At 47.6% G+C, this 16,391-nt stretch overlaps 6 protein-coding genes across 6 annotated transcripts; 3 read left to right on the top strand and 3 right to left on the bottom strand.

Moving 5' to 3' along the window:
- Nucleotides 1–49: 49 nt before the first annotated feature.
- LOC131883936 (endothelial differentiation-related factor 1-like) lies at nt 50–1,227 on the bottom strand. The gene is made up of 3 exons (XM_059231545.1): nt 1,070–1,227; nt 681–911; nt 50–609 (listed from the first exon to the last, which is right to left on the bottom strand). Exons 2-3 carry the CDS (start codon nt 894–896, stop codon nt 346–348), a joined length of 480 nt encoding a protein of 159 aa, XP_059087528.1. The 5' UTR covers nt 897–911; nt 1,070–1,227; the 3' UTR covers nt 50–345.
- A 1,117-nt stretch (nt 1,228–2,344) lies between these two features.
- LOC131883932 (putative ATP-dependent RNA helicase DHX57) lies at nt 2,345–6,862 on the top strand. Its single transcript, XM_059231540.1, has 2 exons — nt 2,345–2,712; nt 2,775–6,862. The coding sequence occupies exons 1-2, from the start codon at nt 2,703–2,705 to the stop codon at nt 6,803–6,805; spliced, it is 4,041 nt and encodes a 1,346-aa protein (XP_059087523.1). The 5' UTR covers nt 2,345–2,702; the 3' UTR covers nt 6,806–6,862.
- An 8-nt stretch (nt 6,863–6,870) lies between these two features.
- LOC131883937 (uncharacterized) lies at nt 6,871–8,424 on the bottom strand. Its single transcript, XM_059231546.1, is given in 3 exon segments — nt 6,871–7,716; nt 7,784–7,952; nt 7,955–8,424. Coding segments are annotated over 3 exon segments (840 nt in total). The 5' UTR covers nt 7,998–8,424; the 3' UTR covers nt 6,871–7,088.
- Nucleotides 8,425–10,863: 2,439 nt separating this feature from the next.
- Nucleotides 10,864–13,003, top strand: LOC131883933 (12S rRNA N4-methylcytidine methyltransferase-like). Its single transcript, XM_059231541.1, has 3 exons — nt 10,864–11,171; nt 11,376–12,377; nt 12,442–13,003. The coding sequence occupies exons 2-3, from the start codon at nt 11,712–11,714 to the stop codon at nt 12,895–12,897; spliced, it is 1,122 nt and encodes a 373-aa protein (XP_059087524.1). The 5' UTR covers nt 10,864–11,171; nt 11,376–11,711; the 3' UTR covers nt 12,898–13,003.
- LOC131883407 (ubiquinol-cytochrome-c reductase complex assembly factor 2-like) lies at nt 11,089–11,652 on the top strand. The gene is made up of 2 exons (XM_059230874.1): nt 11,089–11,171; nt 11,376–11,652. The coding sequence occupies exons 1-2, from the start codon at nt 11,089–11,091 to the stop codon at nt 11,650–11,652; spliced, it is 360 nt and encodes a 119-aa protein (XP_059086857.1).
- On the bottom strand, nt 12,939–15,086 carry LOC131883934 (protein Rae1-like). Its single transcript, XM_059231543.1, has 4 exons — nt 14,694–15,086; nt 13,655–14,084; nt 13,375–13,586; nt 12,939–13,283 (listed from the first exon to the last, which is right to left on the bottom strand). Exons 1-4 carry the CDS (start codon nt 14,952–14,954, stop codon nt 13,083–13,085), a joined length of 1,104 nt encoding a protein of 367 aa, XP_059087526.1. The 5' UTR covers nt 14,955–15,086; the 3' UTR covers nt 12,939–13,082.
- Between the last annotated feature and the right edge of the window lie 1,305 nt (nt 15,087–16,391).

Below are 16,391 nucleotides of genomic sequence, written 5' to 3'. Positions count from 1 at the left end.
TTAATCTGGTTTCATGTCTCTCTGTGAGGTAAATGAGATAATGACACACTTCATGAATCGAGCGATTGATTAATCAATCCAGGCTCGTTATATATAGTTTATTTTAAAAAAAAGATAAAAACGTGGGAATCTCCGAGCCCAGACGACGTAATGGGTGTCTGACGGGATTACCCTTCAGAGGGCGGGGGAAGCTGGGAACCGACCGATTGCGAAACCGAGCACTATGATTAAGACATGTGGTTGCAGCCAGCACGCCTACTTAGACGCCCCGCCGAAACCGTATCCGCTAGTGGGTCGGTTAGAATGTGCGCCCAGGCTTCCCCCGCGGCCTCCGCATCCGAGGCTTTATTTGCCCTTGCCCTTGGCCACCGCGGGTTTGGCTTTATCCTTGTCCTTGGGCACCAAAGGCTTGCCTTTATCTTTGCCTCGGAGCTTGATATCCAGAATGCGCTCCATCTTGGCCAGGATGGCCGCGTTGGGCAAGGCTTTGCTGGACTCGAACTCGATGACCACTTGGGGTTTCTCGTTGATCTTGGTGGCCAGATCTTTTTGGGTCAGATTCTTGGCCTGGCGGCCCTTTTGGATCAACTTGCCCACGTCCATGGACACCTGAAATCGAGCAAGGTCTTATCATTGACCAATCCATCCCGGTCCTGTGGCCCACCTCAGCCCCGCCTTACCGTGTTGTGCTTGAGCTCTTCCGTCTCTTGGTCCAACTTCATGGTGTTGAGCTGCGTGCCGTGCTGTTTGTTGCCGCCACCGCCGTATTTCTCCTCGGTGGCGATGGCTTCGCCGCGACGACGAGCCGCATTGACAGCCGCATTCGATTTGGCCGCACCCGCCCCGCGGATGGCATTCTTGCCGCGAATAATGGTGACCGTGTCCCAATCCGACATGTTGCTAATCTCAACCTGAAAGACGCTCAGATTCGATGATGGATGGCTGAGGATATTCCGACTCGATGACACGCCATGACGCCATTATCCGTCATCCCGGGACTGGGCCCGGATAGCCGGGCCTTATCCTCGTGCCTGTCAGACTGGTCATTACATATTATGGTGCAACTTACCTTTGGGTGCAATCAACGTTCAGATTCGGAGGCTGGAACGAGAAATCCAGGAGGAACACGAACCTAGGAATAATTCAGACCATTCAGACGATTCAGACCGACGGGCCGTGCCCACTGTGCCTACCCGCCCGCCCTCTCTACCTACCGCAGACAGGCACTCGCTCAGTCGCTCACCGACTTTACACTGGCAACTAGTGCTAGGGGGAGTTCGGACTTGAGACCGAATGCGCTCGAAGCTTGTAGTCGATGGGGGGCATGAATTGATCGCGTAAGACAGCAGCCGTTGAGGGTTATTGCATTCACTTGGTTTACCTTGGCAGAAAAGATAAGTAAAGTAGTCTATATTACAAGTCAGGAGTTTACCCTAATGCTGTCCTGAGTTCGAAAAAGTTGCTATGGTCTAGATGCATTCCAGAATGGTAAAATCATAATGATCCCCCAATACAAAACATACTCGTTCCACGTCTTCATTTTTTTCAAAGAAGCTGGAGGAAACTTGAAGCTTTTATGCCCAATCTGCACACTTGCTTGCATTTGGCATATTTTGTCAGAGACTGCCCATTGCATTGGCTACATATGTTAAAGTATGGCTATGATGAGGCCATAGGCCTGAAATGTTGGCCATAAAAATTCTTGGTAAAGTTGCCGTAACGCCTAAGATTCTTTTGACGAGGAATAGCGAGTTAAGGATGGGCTCATTTAGGCCAAAGCATAAATCCTGAAATCAGGGTAAAGCATCTCGGGGTCAAAGTAACCGGAACTGTAGTTTGATCCTTGTATTCAGGTACAACCCCAGCACTGAACATAGGTACATGCAGGCATATAAAGTCATGTTTAAGACAAAAGGCCGGACTCGAGCCTAGACTCGAGGAACCCGGCCCAGGACTTGGCCCAGCTCTACCTACTACGTAGGCCAACGACTCAGAGAGAGGCACAGTTGTGCTCCAGTCATCTGGCGTGGCCGGCCGCTAGAAGTGACGAGATATGAATGACTGGCCGGTAGTGAAATACATTTGTCGACCGTCTCCAAGTCAGAATTTCTACCAAATTTACAAAAATGATCTAAAAGTCACCACTTAATCATTTGCGGAGGAAGTTTGAATCCGTCTATCCCAGGGATCGGCAGATCCGAGTTATGTTCTTAAAGTCTGGACGGGTCGGATTTACCCAACCTATATATGTTGATGCATCGGCACGCTTCGTCCTTGGCCAGCAAGCAGTCAGCATCCAAATTCGGCTTGACCACAACAACATGAGCAGGCCTGCCAAATTTTATTATATCTGCTTGGAGCATGAGAACACCCCTGAGAGTCCCAAATTGGCCTTCTTAGTGGTCTTGGGATCACATTGCTTATTGGAAAGAAGGGGCGATTGCGCACATGATTTGGGTTTGAAATATGTTTTCCCTAGGTTAATTTAGTTGACCCACCCTGTGTTCCATCCGTATCTGACCGTGAAGATGTCCTACCAACTGCCAGCCTGAGCCCAGACTCTCATTTTCCATACGTATGTCCACAGTCCACACTGACACCTACGTACATGTGGATTTGCGATCAGTCGCTTGAACAAGACCCGCAGGTCAGCTGAAATGAGTGACCTTTTTCGCCTTGAGCCGTGATCCTATTGGCTGCTAATGAATTCCGGTGAGTACCCTACATGCTTGAAGTCACGCCCTACCCATCATGGATGGCCTCTTCGTTTCCAGTTAAACGCCGCGGCTCGGGTCCGTCTAATCGGGGTGGCGGTGCACGTGGTCGGGGTGCCCGAGGAGGTCGTGGTCGTGGGGGGACGGGCGCTCCTCCATCTGTGGCCAGCCCTGCCGCCTCCGCCTCCGCCTCCGCCTCCGGCTCGGCTCGTCTGGGTCGCAAAGGATATGGCCAAGTGACCGACGACGACCTGTGCGATTACTTGGACGTGTCCGATGAATTTGACACGGATGGAGAGGGCGATATCGAGTCGAGTGGTCCTCCGGGCCAAGTCCAACCCGTGCCGGCCAAACGCAAGGTCGAGATGCAAGTGCTCCGCATGAACGAAAAGACCGAGACTCAGATTTTGAAAGCCTTGCACGAGTTGTACGGAGGTCAGTACCAAATGAAAGGCCCCGAACAATACGCCAATTTAGGGGCTCCGCTCGATCGACGCTTCTGGGTCCGAGAAACCCGCTTGAGGGTCACGGGCTTGGAAGTAAATCGCGCTTCGGATGCGGCTCACTCGGATTTGAACCCCTATGCCGTTCAGCGGCTCGAGAGCTACGGGTTCCATTCCACCCGATTGATCTCGGTTCTTCGCGACACGGATGGTGATGTGGGTCGAGCTTTGGAACGGCTTTTGAGTCAGTGCTTCCCGGGGGCTGCATCCAGGCTCAATCCTCCCTCTCCCGAAGACTTGACCCTGTACCGAGAACAAAAAGAAGATGAAAAGATGGCGTTGGCCTCGATTTATCATGAAGGCTTTATCGAAAAGATTCCCGACAAGCTTTGGGTCATCGAGTTGAAACTCCCATTTATGACCAAGTTCCTGCCTTCGGTCAAGAAAAGCGGCGATAAGAAGGGCTCCAAGGCCGAGCAGCTCAAAAATGCCTGTCCATTCTTCATGCGGGGGCATTGCAAATTCGGTCGCCGTTGTAATAAGGCGCATATTCACCCTGAAAAAACCGTGAACGTGGACGAGCGTCACCTTCAGAAAGATCCGGGTCAGAATATCTCCAGATTGGAAATTCGCTTCCATGATCAATGTCAGTATCCCCACGACTCGCCCATGGTTTGTTTTTCCAATGACCTGAACGAGTTTCCCAAAGCTGCGTGCTTGAACATCACTCAGCGACTTATGGAAGAAGCACAGAACTTGGCCCAAGATCATGTTCCGTCTGTGTTCTCGTTGGTCAGTCTAGTCGAAGCTGAAGATGTGATCCAGGAAATCATGGACATGCCCAGTCATCCCTTCAGCTTCAACCCGGATCTATTGGAAGATGAAGAGGGTCCGACAAGTTCGATTCCGTTACCGAGAGCGGGGGAAGAGGACAGTGCTGCCTCTCTGTTAGCGTCGCTGAATCTGAAGAGCGGAAAATCGATGCCTGCTCCGGATCTCGAAAAGCTGCGTCAAGATAACTCCAAGATTCGTCAGTTTTGTTCGAAAAATGTGGTGAGCCAGGACATCACGCTGATCCGTGAAAATTTGCCGGCTTGGGCCGAGAAAGAACACATCCTGAAAACCCTCAATGCTCATCAAGTTTTGGTGATTTCGGGTATGACCGGTTGCGGTAAAAGTACTCAGGTTCCGCAATACATCCTCGACGAATGGCTAGGGTCCGGTTCGAAGAAGCATTGTCAAATTATTTGCACCCAACCCCGACGAATCTCGGCCATCGGCGTGGCTGAACGTGTGGCTTTTGAGCGTGGGGAAAAAGTGGGCAATGTGGTGGGCTATCAGATCCGACTAGAGAGCAAAACATCTTGGCGAACTCGATTGCTCTTTTGTACCACTGGGATTCTTTTGCGGCGATTGGAATCGGATCCTGATTTAGAATCGGTCACTCATATTGTTGTGGATGAGGTTCATGAACGGAGCGAGGAGAGCGATTTCCTCCTAATGATCCTGCGAGGCATCCTCAAACGAAGAAAAGACCTCAAAGTGCTACTTATGTCAGCCACGGTCAATGCCGATCTATTTAGCACTTACTTCAAAAAGGTACCCGTGATTGACATTCCCGGAAGAACTTTTCCTGTGGAGCAAATCTTCCTGGAGAAGCTTTTGAGCGTGACCAGGTTCGCCATGGAAGAGGATTCGCCCTATGCCCGACCAATTGACAATGGGCAATCTGGATGTCGCGTTCTAAGTAAACAACAGTTTAAGGGCTCAAACATGAAAGGCTTTGACGTGGACGACTTTGAGATCGAAAAGTACATGAGCGGTAATGGAGATCGGGTGTTCAAACCACCCAAAGACAATCTGCGAGACGAGCAACTGAATCCCAAACAGATCAACTACCGCTACTCAGAATACCCCCAGTCGGTACAACGAACCCTGGGCATTATGGATTTCCACAAGATCAATTACGATCTGATTGAGAGCACATTAGTTTACATAGTAAATGGCGCCAACGATTACCCCAGGACGGGCTCGATCTTAGTGTTTCTACCGGGTATCCAAGAAATCATGAGTCTTTATGACCAGATTGCTAACCATCCTACCTTGGGCACCAAAGCCAGAAAATTCAAGCTGATTCCGTTACACTCGAGCTTATCTAGTGAAGAACAAGCAGAAGTATTCAAAAAACCACCAGAAGGGGTTCGGAAGATCGTGATCTCGACCAATCTGGCGGAAACGTCCATAACCATCGATGATTGCGTCTTTGTGATCGAAGTCGGTCGAATGAAGGAGAAATTCTTCGACTCCATGAAGAACATGGAGTCCTTGGACACAGTTTGGGTCTCAAGAGCCAACGCCCTCCAGAGAAAAGGCCGCGCGGGTCGGGTCATGCCCGGCTATTGCTTCCATTTGTATACGCATTTCAGATTTGCTCATCATCTCCGTCAGGATCCAGTACCCGAGATCCAACGCGTGCCTCTCGAGCAAATGGTTCTTCGGATTAAAATCCTGCCCCTCTTCAAGAACAATCCTCTCATGCACGTCTTGAACGCCATGATTGAGCCGCCAGAAAACCAAAACATTGAAGGAGCCGTGGATCGCCTGAAGGGCGTTGGTGCTCTTGATAGAGAATGTGAGCTCACCCCGTTAGGCTTCCATTTGGCCAATTTACCCGTGGACGTTCGGATTGGAAAACTGATGTTGTTCGGGTCGATCTTCCGATGTCTGGATGCGGCCCTCACGATTGCAGCTTGCTTAAGCAACCGCTCTCCATTTTTAAGTCCTTTTGGCAAACGGGACGAGGCCAAGAAGAAGAAGTTGAAATTTGCCATCGTGAACTCAGACCATTTGACTACTTTAAGAGCTTACCAGGAATGGCATGGTATCACTCAAAAGAGTCAAGTGGCCGGGTACAACTTTTCCCAAGAAAATTTGCTCTCGCAAAAGACGCTGCAAATGATTGCCACCATGAAGCATCAGTTTTTGGAAATCCTAAGTGGAACGGGGTTTGCCCCCGAAGGAATCAGCATGCGACAGCTCTCGAGAATGTCTCGGAACGGATCTGATGCTGTCTATAAGGCCACGGGTGAAGAATTTAATGAGAATGGTACCAATTGGAAACTACTCGTGTCTGTGATATGCGCCGCTTTGTATCCAAATATTGTCCAAGTACTTTCACCGGACCTCAAGTACAAACAGACCGCCGCCGGTGCCTTACCTAAAGACCATTTGGTCCAGGATCTCAAATTCAAAACGAAATCCGATGGCTACGTGAATATTCATCCTTCGTCGATCAATTTCGATTGCGCTTCCTACAAGAGTTCCTACTTGGTGTATCACGAAAAGGTCAAGACATCTCGCGTGTTCATTCGCGAATTGAGCATGATCCCCGTGTTCCCCATGATTCTATTTGGTGGGACGGGGGTCGAGGTCCAGAAGCAGAAGGACCAATTCCTCCTCTCCCTCGAAGATGGTTGGATTAAGTTCGCCACCCACACTCACAAAGCGGCCGAGCTATTGAAAGAACTCCGACTCGAGTTAGATCGAGTCATGGCCGAAAAGATCGCCAATCCCAAATTAAACTTAATGAAGTATGCCCGAGGAAAACTCGTGATTGATACCATCGCCTTCATTATTAGCCAAGAGTAGAATAACTACGTGTTTGGCTGGATTATCATAACAATAAAAGTACATTGATAACATGAAGACAGAGAGAGGATTGATAGCAAGTTCGACTTTATTTTACGGTTTATTCATTCTGGGAGACACGGGTGGTCTTGGGGAGAGAAACGGACGATAGCGGGCGGACTCACAGCTGACACTTTGAGTCCTGGGGAGGGGGGGGACATAAACGTTAACATTATATAAATTCAGACTTTGAAGAGGGGTCCAACGTTGGTCAAAATGCGGGTGTCTCCAGTCCCTTCGAGGGTTACTGCTTCTTGAAATTCTTGAGAATGGGATGAATATTATCAAAGGCTTCATAAATCTCCTGCCGCACTTTGGCGCCCGTCAACACCACCTTACCGGACACGAAGATCAGTAACACAATCCGAGGTTTGACCATGCGATAGATCAAGCCCGGGAATAGCTCCGGCTCGTACGAGCTAAACTGACTGTGCGTGAGCACCAAGCCCTCGAGTCGAATGGGGAATTTGACGTCGCAGGAGCCCACCATGTTTTGGATCTTGAAGTCTTTGAACTTGGCCGGGAAGCCCAACTTTTGCACGATGCGGGCGTATTTGCGGGCGGCCAGACGTGAATGCTCTTCCGATTTGGCGCCCGTACACACCATCTTACCCGAGCTGAAGATAAGAGCCGTGGTGCGGGGTTCGCGGATCCGCATGATGACGGCGGCAAAACGCTTGGGGTTGTACTCAGCGTTACGGGCGTGTAAGGCAATTTTTTTGAGATCGAGTTTGCAGCCCAAACTGACGGTGGACACGATGTTTTGCAATTGAGGCACGATGCCCGTGTCCATGGACTGGGGCGGGGCCATGGATAAGGGGGTGGCCGGCGAGGGTGGGGCGGGGGAGGCGCAGGGGGCGTAAACGTGGCTGCTGGCCCTAATTGGGCGGGGGGCGTGGCCGAGGCATGATGCGAAGAGTGGTGCGAGGCTGAAGGGGCGAACCCGGTGCTGGACTAGCCAAAAGATTCTGCGGCGTCTGCGAGCTCAACAGGTTCTGCGGCGTGTATCCGCCGAAACTGAAGCCCGTGCCTAAGGCGTTGTTTTGTTGGGCGGCTTGAGCTTGGGGGTTGATCATCTGGTCCTCGTCCATGGCATGATGGGGCGTGCAATGGACGGGATGTTGAACGACGGACTCGGGAGCATATTATCCATGATGACGGGAGGAGGAGAGGAAGAAGCTTTACCACAAACAAGAATCCAAAGGGAGGGCACCACAGGAACAGTGTCACCGGCCAAGCAGGTGAGTGGGCGTGGACGGACGATGGACGATGGACTCGGATGGGCCAGATGGGCGACAATCTAGCGGAATAAATCCATACGGTCCCACGAATATTGAAGCGGACACGAGTGGCTCACACGACCACGGTCGTCGACAGCAGTTCACTCACTGACTGAGCTGACTATGAGACGATTGCTGACTCTCAGCTGACTCTAAAGTCAGCAATATATTGTTATGATCTCTCAAATGGGAAGGCAACCACATCAACAGGGACGCCAAATTTACCACTCGCGCTTCCAGTTGGGGGTGGTCCTCGCCCACGCTGGACTGAGATTTGACGCTTACCTAGGCACTATAGAAGAGTCGAAAGGGAAAAGATTTAGTGCTTCTTCCATAACACACAAAAATTAAGTAGCCGGCTTTCATTGGGTGAAGTTGGCTAAGTAGATAAATGGCAATGGCATAAATGGCATCTCCAGTTTTACTGAGTTCAGCTTAGAACAGCCAGGCTTGACCACCAGGCTGGATTAGGCGGACGGTATGGTTGGCGCGGTTTTGGGATTTAAATCAGCGTTGCCAGGGGGCCGGAGGCCAAAATTTCCCAAAGTTGCTACTTTTCAAAATTCAATGGCCACGAGAAAAAAACTGTGCCTCCGACCCTTGATTTGGCCATCGAGGGGCTACTTTTAAAACTCAATGATAATTTTTCACTTTGGTTGGTCATGGCTCATGGTAGACTCATACAAAAATGTTGTTCGTTAATGATGGTGATCAAATAAATCATCGGTAAACGTTATCTCCACCGATTAGTTGGCGGTGAATAATCACGGGAGGTTGCAACCATGGCTGTCAATCTAAATTTTTAATGCAATATGACATCACTGGTGGAATTTTGAAAACCGTTAATTACTAATTATTACTAATATAATAAAAAATGCAATTGAAGACCTTATTTCTTGAATTGAACATTGTTCTGAATGCACGATGAGGAATGTTATTCAACACCGCTTACATATTATCTCATGGTAATATTTTGCCACACTGTCACGCCAAATGGGGCCCATCAACAAATGGTCAGGTTGACTTCTTGTCCTAAAGTCTTGGCTGGCCAAATTGGAGAGTAAAAGTCAAGACGATTTTTGGCCAAAGCTTTAAATATCTCATCAAGTTCAAATACCATAGTAAAGTGAGTTCTAACGTGAAAAAAGACCATAAGGAAGGTCTTAACCAACAAAGAGCCGTGATCTTAAAGATTCACTTTGATAGTTTTGGACGCAAAAGTAAAATATTCGCAAAGCTGAAAGAACGCACTGATTCAGGATTTCCAAAATTTTAGGACTTATGATGATTTGAATTAGACCATATTTTGTCATGAAGGGTGTGGTTTTTGATTGTATTCATACAGTTCCTTTTCAATCAGCCCAATACGAAAAAGACTACATTTAACCAAACAATCTATAGAACTTATGCTTTAAGAAGAAGAAAATATGTCCCAATTTGGCTTACCTGAAATCAGCTAAATCTGCTCCAAACAGTTTGCAAACTGATCAAGCGGAGCTGAAATTGCTGTTTGCAGCAATCTGTCATTCAAACTGCAGATTGGTCCCATCAGTAATGTCGAGTAGTAGAAATTTGAGAGGTTTGAACTCTAGTTTGAACGAATCGGTTTTCTTCTCAATGCCCCGTTTCAGCTTCTTTCGCACATGCGAACCGTGAAACGACTGCCATTTCTGTCTCAACTTTGAAACAACATATTATGGCGAAGCCTACTCATTATTTAGAAAACTTGATATATGTCATTTCTTAGCTACAAGTTTAAAAAGAGCGGTTTGACACGTTTTATGAAATGTTTGGAACAAGACAGGGGTTGTTGTAGCAACTTTGGGGTCCATGCAATGGCCAATGCCACTCTAAAACTCGTGAGGGAAGCAAGTTTTAGTCAAAGAAGTCTAGCATTTTGAAATGAAATCCTATCGAGGCGACTCACCCAACGAAAACGTCCAGCAACGCGTTTGAGTTAAAAGCATCTTCAATTTGGAACTCCATGCCAGAAGAGGCAAGGAGGGAACCAGACCCAGCCATGTTCAAGAAAAAAATGAAATGCTTTGTAAAAACTTTGCCAAATTAATTCTAACGACAATTTTTGTAATTAAAAGTGTACTAACACTTAAGAAAAAAATATACATACATACATACAATGAACAAGGCATAACTTGTTCCTCAATAACAGGAACGGATTTCAGTTTCATATTCAGTTATACTGTTAGACAATATCCTAATCATGACCATTCTTCTACACACCTGATAAATGAAATGGCTATTTTTCTTATGCGACATGTATGGGGCTTGTCAAGTGAACGCGTTCAAGAACAACTGACGTTATTCCATGGAGTAAAATCAAAGACAACATGCTCAGCCAAACCACACTGTGCATGCATTGGATTTTGACGCTTATATCATTTTACCTGCTCGTCTAAGCAAATATCAATGTGGTATTGAGCCAATTTGATAGTGCGTTCACGGAATTACACCATACATGTGCACTTTGTTGGGTTTGGTGACACAACTCACTCAAAATCACTCGATTATTGAAAATTCAAAGGGCGGATGGTGCGAGTTGACTGTGATGTTTGTCCTCGTTCTGCCTCCCCAAAATGCCCAAAACAGGGTGCCGGGCCAGGTTTTCCTTGAGTTTCCTTTACTTGACATACCCCATTGGTGACGCATGTTTTGCACGATAGTTTAGTGTTTTCATTTTATGAGTGTTCGTCAATGGCCACAAAGTTTACTCTTCAGCTCCTTGCCATTGGTGTATCGGTCAGATCGGTCACCTCCGTTCTGCTAGGCTGCGGTCATGGCGTCACCTTTACCATGTGTTTTTCTTCTTGGGGTTGTCGTCTGTTTACTTTCCATGGAACTTTCTGTTGATTGGAAACATTGATAAACTTATGCAATTTTGACCCATTTTGAACATTGGTCTTGTCATTGGACGAGCTAGGAAGCAGTAACTTAATGATCCATTAAATGGCTCATAAATCCGTCCGAACTTACGCCGAGGCCCTCAAGTTGGTGGAAAAGTGGCCCAAAGATCCCACCAAAACCGGAAGGTAAGTTGAAATTCTGACCGAATCTTTATCGCTTGATAGCCTCCCACCTTAAGTAAGAGGGGTGTGCCTGCCCTTTGGTTCAAATTTAGCTGACTTTAGCGTTCCTTGAGTCCGAGTTTCCGAGTGCTTGCTTATCCATCCCGGGTTATACTGTCTGATTGATCACCTTCCTTGGGACCCTGATTGAGTGAGCTTCTCTTTCAGTGACTTGGGCGAGCATTTGCGGACATTGGTGAAAGCGGCCTTCCCCACGGGTCCCACTTCACCTCGAGCCAACGACCACACCGCACGTCAATTGGCCTTTTATCGGCAATTAGCCGAGAACACCTTCGAGCAGGCCAATCCCCGCCTTTTCCGTCAAGCCACTTTCACCAAAGTGAGCGAGGCCGACCTGCGGGACATCACCACCGTCGGAAACTTTGAGAAAATCTCAGCCACGCTCAGCGCACAGAAATTGTGGCAACGGATCTCGTGGAAATAAATTGGCCCCATCTATTCTATCCCCTGACATCCCTTTGACAACCCAATTCGCCCAACGACATGTTTCGACCCGTCGGAACCTTTTTGGGGCGGGTCAATGCCTGGCCCTGGTATAAAGTATCACAATGTATGATTCATCAAGTGGGTCGAACCTCCGACTTGGCCTCGAACGGAGAAGCCCCTTTCGCCTCGGAAATCATTAAGCATCTCGGTCATCTCCAACAATCCCGTGTCTTGGACATGACTTTTGGCACCGGCCGCCACGCCAAACTCATCTTGGAGCACGATCCCTCGGCCATGGTGATAGCCGTGGATGCCGATCGAACGGCTTGGCAAGCGGCTCAAGCGTGGCAAGAGGAAGTGGGTCATCAGCAAGTTATCCCGTTGCGAGCCCGCTTCTCCGAGTTGCCCGCAGAGCTCCAAAAGCTGAGCATCGAGCCTCAAAGCCTCGACTGTGCCATCATCGAAACGGGATGCTCGGACTTCCAGTTGCACCATCAACGTAGAGGGTTTAACCACGCCCGTGATGGAGGCATGCTCGACCTCCGCTTGGATCCGGATCTCCGTCCGCAATTGCCTTCGGGTTCGGAGATTCTCCAACGAATCAACGAGAAGAACCTCAACAAGATCTTGAAATACTATGGTGGCTCCCTGTCTTCCTCCAAACACGTGACCCAAGCCATCATAGAGAGTCGATATATGTTTCATAGCTTTAAATCTGTCGAGGTTGGTGAAAAAGGAATGATAGCGTACGTTGAGAATTGTTCAGCTTTGTGTGTTTACTTTTCAGGAATTGTATGAAGTCTTGGAAGCTCCAGCCAAAGATTTAGCCAAGAAAACCGCTCGAGAGCCAGAGGACATGCTGGTGAACCTAGTTTTCCATACCATCTTGGCTCTCCGCAAATTTATCAACGACGAACTCAACGAGTTCGAATATGCGCTCAGGGTGGTGGCCGAAAACTATTTGAAACCCAATGGAATTCTCTTTGTCATCAGCAGCACTATGGCCGAGGACAAGATTGTTCAGAAGGTGTTTCAAGCCGCCCAAGTTCCGGCCGAAGCACGGGGAAATTTCAAGTTCTCCTCGCGATCTTTCGAAAACTTTCAAGTGAAGCCGTGGGAAATGATCGCTCAAGATGTTCAAGGCGTGAAAAAAGTCAAGGCAATCCTGAATCCCAAGTTCAAACGCTTCAGTTTAGTCGTTGTCCGAAGAACGGATGCCCAACGGAGTATACATATCTTATGAGACACTCGTGTCAGTGCCAGAAGTTAAAGGTTTGCAAGGGATTTAGTCAAAATATATCTGCGTTTTCCTCCAACATTATAATAATACACAAGCATGATGTTGAGAATATTAGAAATAACCAGGCGACGAGAGATCGGTGGCGAGCTGAGATGGCGGGCTATGCTTGACCCATCGTCACAGGGCACTCAAGGTTTGGCTCGGGGTTTCAGGTCGTCAAAGCACGGCCGAAGAAAGATGTAGTTCTTCTTCTGAGGATTGTAAAACTCGTGGCCCCGAGACCAATCGTAGCTGACGGCATAAGCAAAAATCTGCCCATTACTGCTAAATGAGCAGGCCGTGATAGGTTGGTCCATGGGCTCCGACGTTTTCAGTTTGGTCCGGGCATCCTACAAATCAACGAAAGGAGATACAAGTTGAAAAAAAGCATCATCGGGCCATTTGATTATCGCTTCGTTCCTCCAGTCGTCAAACACTCACCTTGTCCCAAAACGAGAATCGTCCATCTGAGCCGACTGTAGCGAGCGTTCCGTGTTGAGGGTGGAATGCCAAATCGTTAACGGCATAAATGTCTTGGAAACCGTTACTCACGCCATTCGAACGATGGCATTTGAACGTGAAATTATCCTTGGGATTGGTGGCATTGGCATACTGAATGGCCACTCGTCCTTCCACACTCCCCAAAGCAAAGCCTAGAAACGAAATATGAGTACGGGTCAGGGTTAGCGCTCCACGATCTTCTCCCTAGGCGTATCCTCACCGGTGGGTTGTCCCTTCTTATCTTTAAAGACTGAGATGCAGCGATGTTGATATTTGAGCGGCGGTTCGATCCGCTTGAACTCTTTGGGTTGGCCTTCTAAGGAATAGATGATAATGCCTCTTCCGGCCGTGCCCACTACGGCCATGGGATAGTCCACGTCAGCACAGTAACACCGCTCGCCTAAGTCGATGCTCATGATGGGATTGGGAGAGCGTGTGTCCCAGAATTTCAGGGTTTTGTCCCACGAGCCGGTCATGAGGGCCGTGTAATTGGGAGCCTTGACCCACCGGATGGATTTGATGGGCGCGCCGTGCTCGGCCACCTGCATCGTCTGATTCGAGCCCAAGTCCCACATCTTGACTTGCTTGTCACACGAAGCCATGAACACTTTGCTCCCATCATCTTGCCAACAGACATCCAAAATCGGGCCCTGAAATTGATATTGATTGTATCGTAAGAATAATATTCATACATTGAATCTTCAAATCAGTCATTTTCCCTTCATGACACGCGATCCTGGGTTTCGAACTCAAAATATTAAATGACACCAATAGTGTGTGCACTATTTAAATTCCAGTGGAGAAGAAAGCATAAAAACTCAAAAGACTTTAATTAGGATGAGCATTCTCGTCCTCCCTCATCAATAAGACGGGGCTTCAACTCATAATTGAAAACAATTCTATCAAAGACTTTCCAGACCTGAATCGTTACTTTCTGACTCAGTAACCCTTCCTTAATACGGAATGGACCAACTTGGCCCTGGGCCCTATCGCTACCCCAAATGGAACGAGCCTCCTAATGCATATGATTGTCGATGATTGGCTTGGTTCACTTCTCAATGATATGACCACCCTTTAATTGGAGAGGAGAATCTTGTGGCCGGCCAGCCACGGATTGTGTTTTTGGCCCTGAGTCGGTTCAAACTTGCCTTCGTTCAGACCAGGATCCTGCCAGATGGGCATTTCCGTGACCCACTCGTCAAGCAGGTCATTGATTCCCCAATCATTTCATCCTGTAGTTAGCGGGATGAGCGGATTACCTGCATGCTCTGTTGATGCCTGGGTTCGGAGGTGCCATTGGCTTGGATCTCCCAAAGGCGCACATTGTTGTCCCACGATCCGGCGATGAGGAAGGTGCTATTGAGAGCGGGCGGCGAGAACCGCAGACACGACACCGAATCGTCGGGGGCGGCACTCACTTCGAAGTCTTTCATGGGATTGGTCGAGCCGGTCTGATTGGCCGCGCCGAATCCACCCGTGCCGGGATTGCTCGCACCGAAGGCCGAGCTCGAGCCAAACATGGTCGTAACCCTCGAGCGTCTTAAAGCGTGGCAATCGAATTCACCCAACGAGTAGACAGTCGTGTGGACCTTCTAGTGGACGTTTTCACTGGGATTCAGCGGATTCAGCGGATTCAGCGGATTCAGTCCTCAAGTTTGGAGTCCATTTACCAACAACACGAGGCGCCACAACAGCTGATGTTTGTCGGCAACCTTGGTTTTGAAAATTGATTTGATCCCATGCATCATCACTAGTACTAGAAGAAGCCAGCATCTGTTAAGTTTTTGTGTTCATTTGACATGTCACCGCTCTGTCGATTTGGTAAATCATGGCCAATAATTTTCATATACCGTGCCTTCAAAATGGAATCTGAATTCAATCTAGTGATTGAACTCAAACAGGTAGATGCAAGGAATATAGGTACACTCATGAAAATGTTATCACAGTGGCATGGTTTCATTTCATACAGCTCTGCTTGGACATATTTATTTGCTGTAATCAAAATTAAGCTATCATAAATAGTTTATTGATTAGAAGCATTTAAACTACGATCTTGCGCATTTACACTACAGTTGTGCCACAGATATGAAAAGTCGGATCAAATTTGATTCGAAATTTGATGAGAGAGAAAAAATTCGGAAAAAGAAAAAGTGAAATAATTTGGATTAAGCCGCATCTTTGGGATTCAGATTTCGATTAAATCAAAAAATCGAGTTGAGCTACAATTTTTGGATTTGGCTTGCATTGACGGAAAAAACTAAGATTAGTATGCAATTGGATTGGGCATTTGGTTCGGATTCAATCAGCCGATCCGAAACTCAATCCAAACTTGAAGGGAAAGCCTATAGAACATACCAAGAAAGATGAACCAAAAACATTTGATGAACGAAGGGTGAAAAAAGCAAGAGGACTTTCTTTCTGGTACTGGGAATGGAATCCCCAGCGGTTCGAAATCAAGAGAACTGATATATGTTAGTTAGCTCTCAATACATGTAATATCTAAGCGGCCAACGAATTGCAATTGGCGGACCTGAACAGCCTTGAATATTGGGATGACAAGAATTTTGTTCAAATACTTGTCCATATCTGGGCTAAATCCTCGCATAGGATGAACACCTACGCATTCCCTGCGAATATTTAAGGGAAGCAAATTGAACCCGAGAAAGAAGAGCGAGAGGCACATCATTGTTTTAACTAGCCTGGAATCTCGAGCCCTTGAACATGTTCTCAAAACGCACGTTAAACCTATTCGGCCGCTGTTTAAAAAAGCCCTCCCCCAAATACTTTAAATCATATGTAATCTTTCATTATACCTTTGAGGACTCTTTAAAGGTTATTGGAAATATTATCTCTAGGACATGCATCACTATACCACTTATTTTGAGCTTAATCTTTTGAAAGTGAGTGGTTTTTCTAATTTCCATTTTATTTGACAACATTTAGCTGAAAAATACTTG

The sequence above is a fragment of the Tigriopus californicus genome, chromosome 7, assembly GCF_007210705.1.
Source record: "Tigriopus californicus strain San Diego chromosome 7, Tcal_SD_v2.1, whole genome shotgun sequence".
Taxonomy (NCBI): domain Eukaryota; kingdom Metazoa; phylum Arthropoda; class Copepoda; order Harpacticoida; family Harpacticidae; genus Tigriopus; species Tigriopus californicus.
The sequence above is the reverse complement of the archived record's forward strand: the minus strand, read 5'-3'. Positions and strand labels throughout refer to the sequence as shown.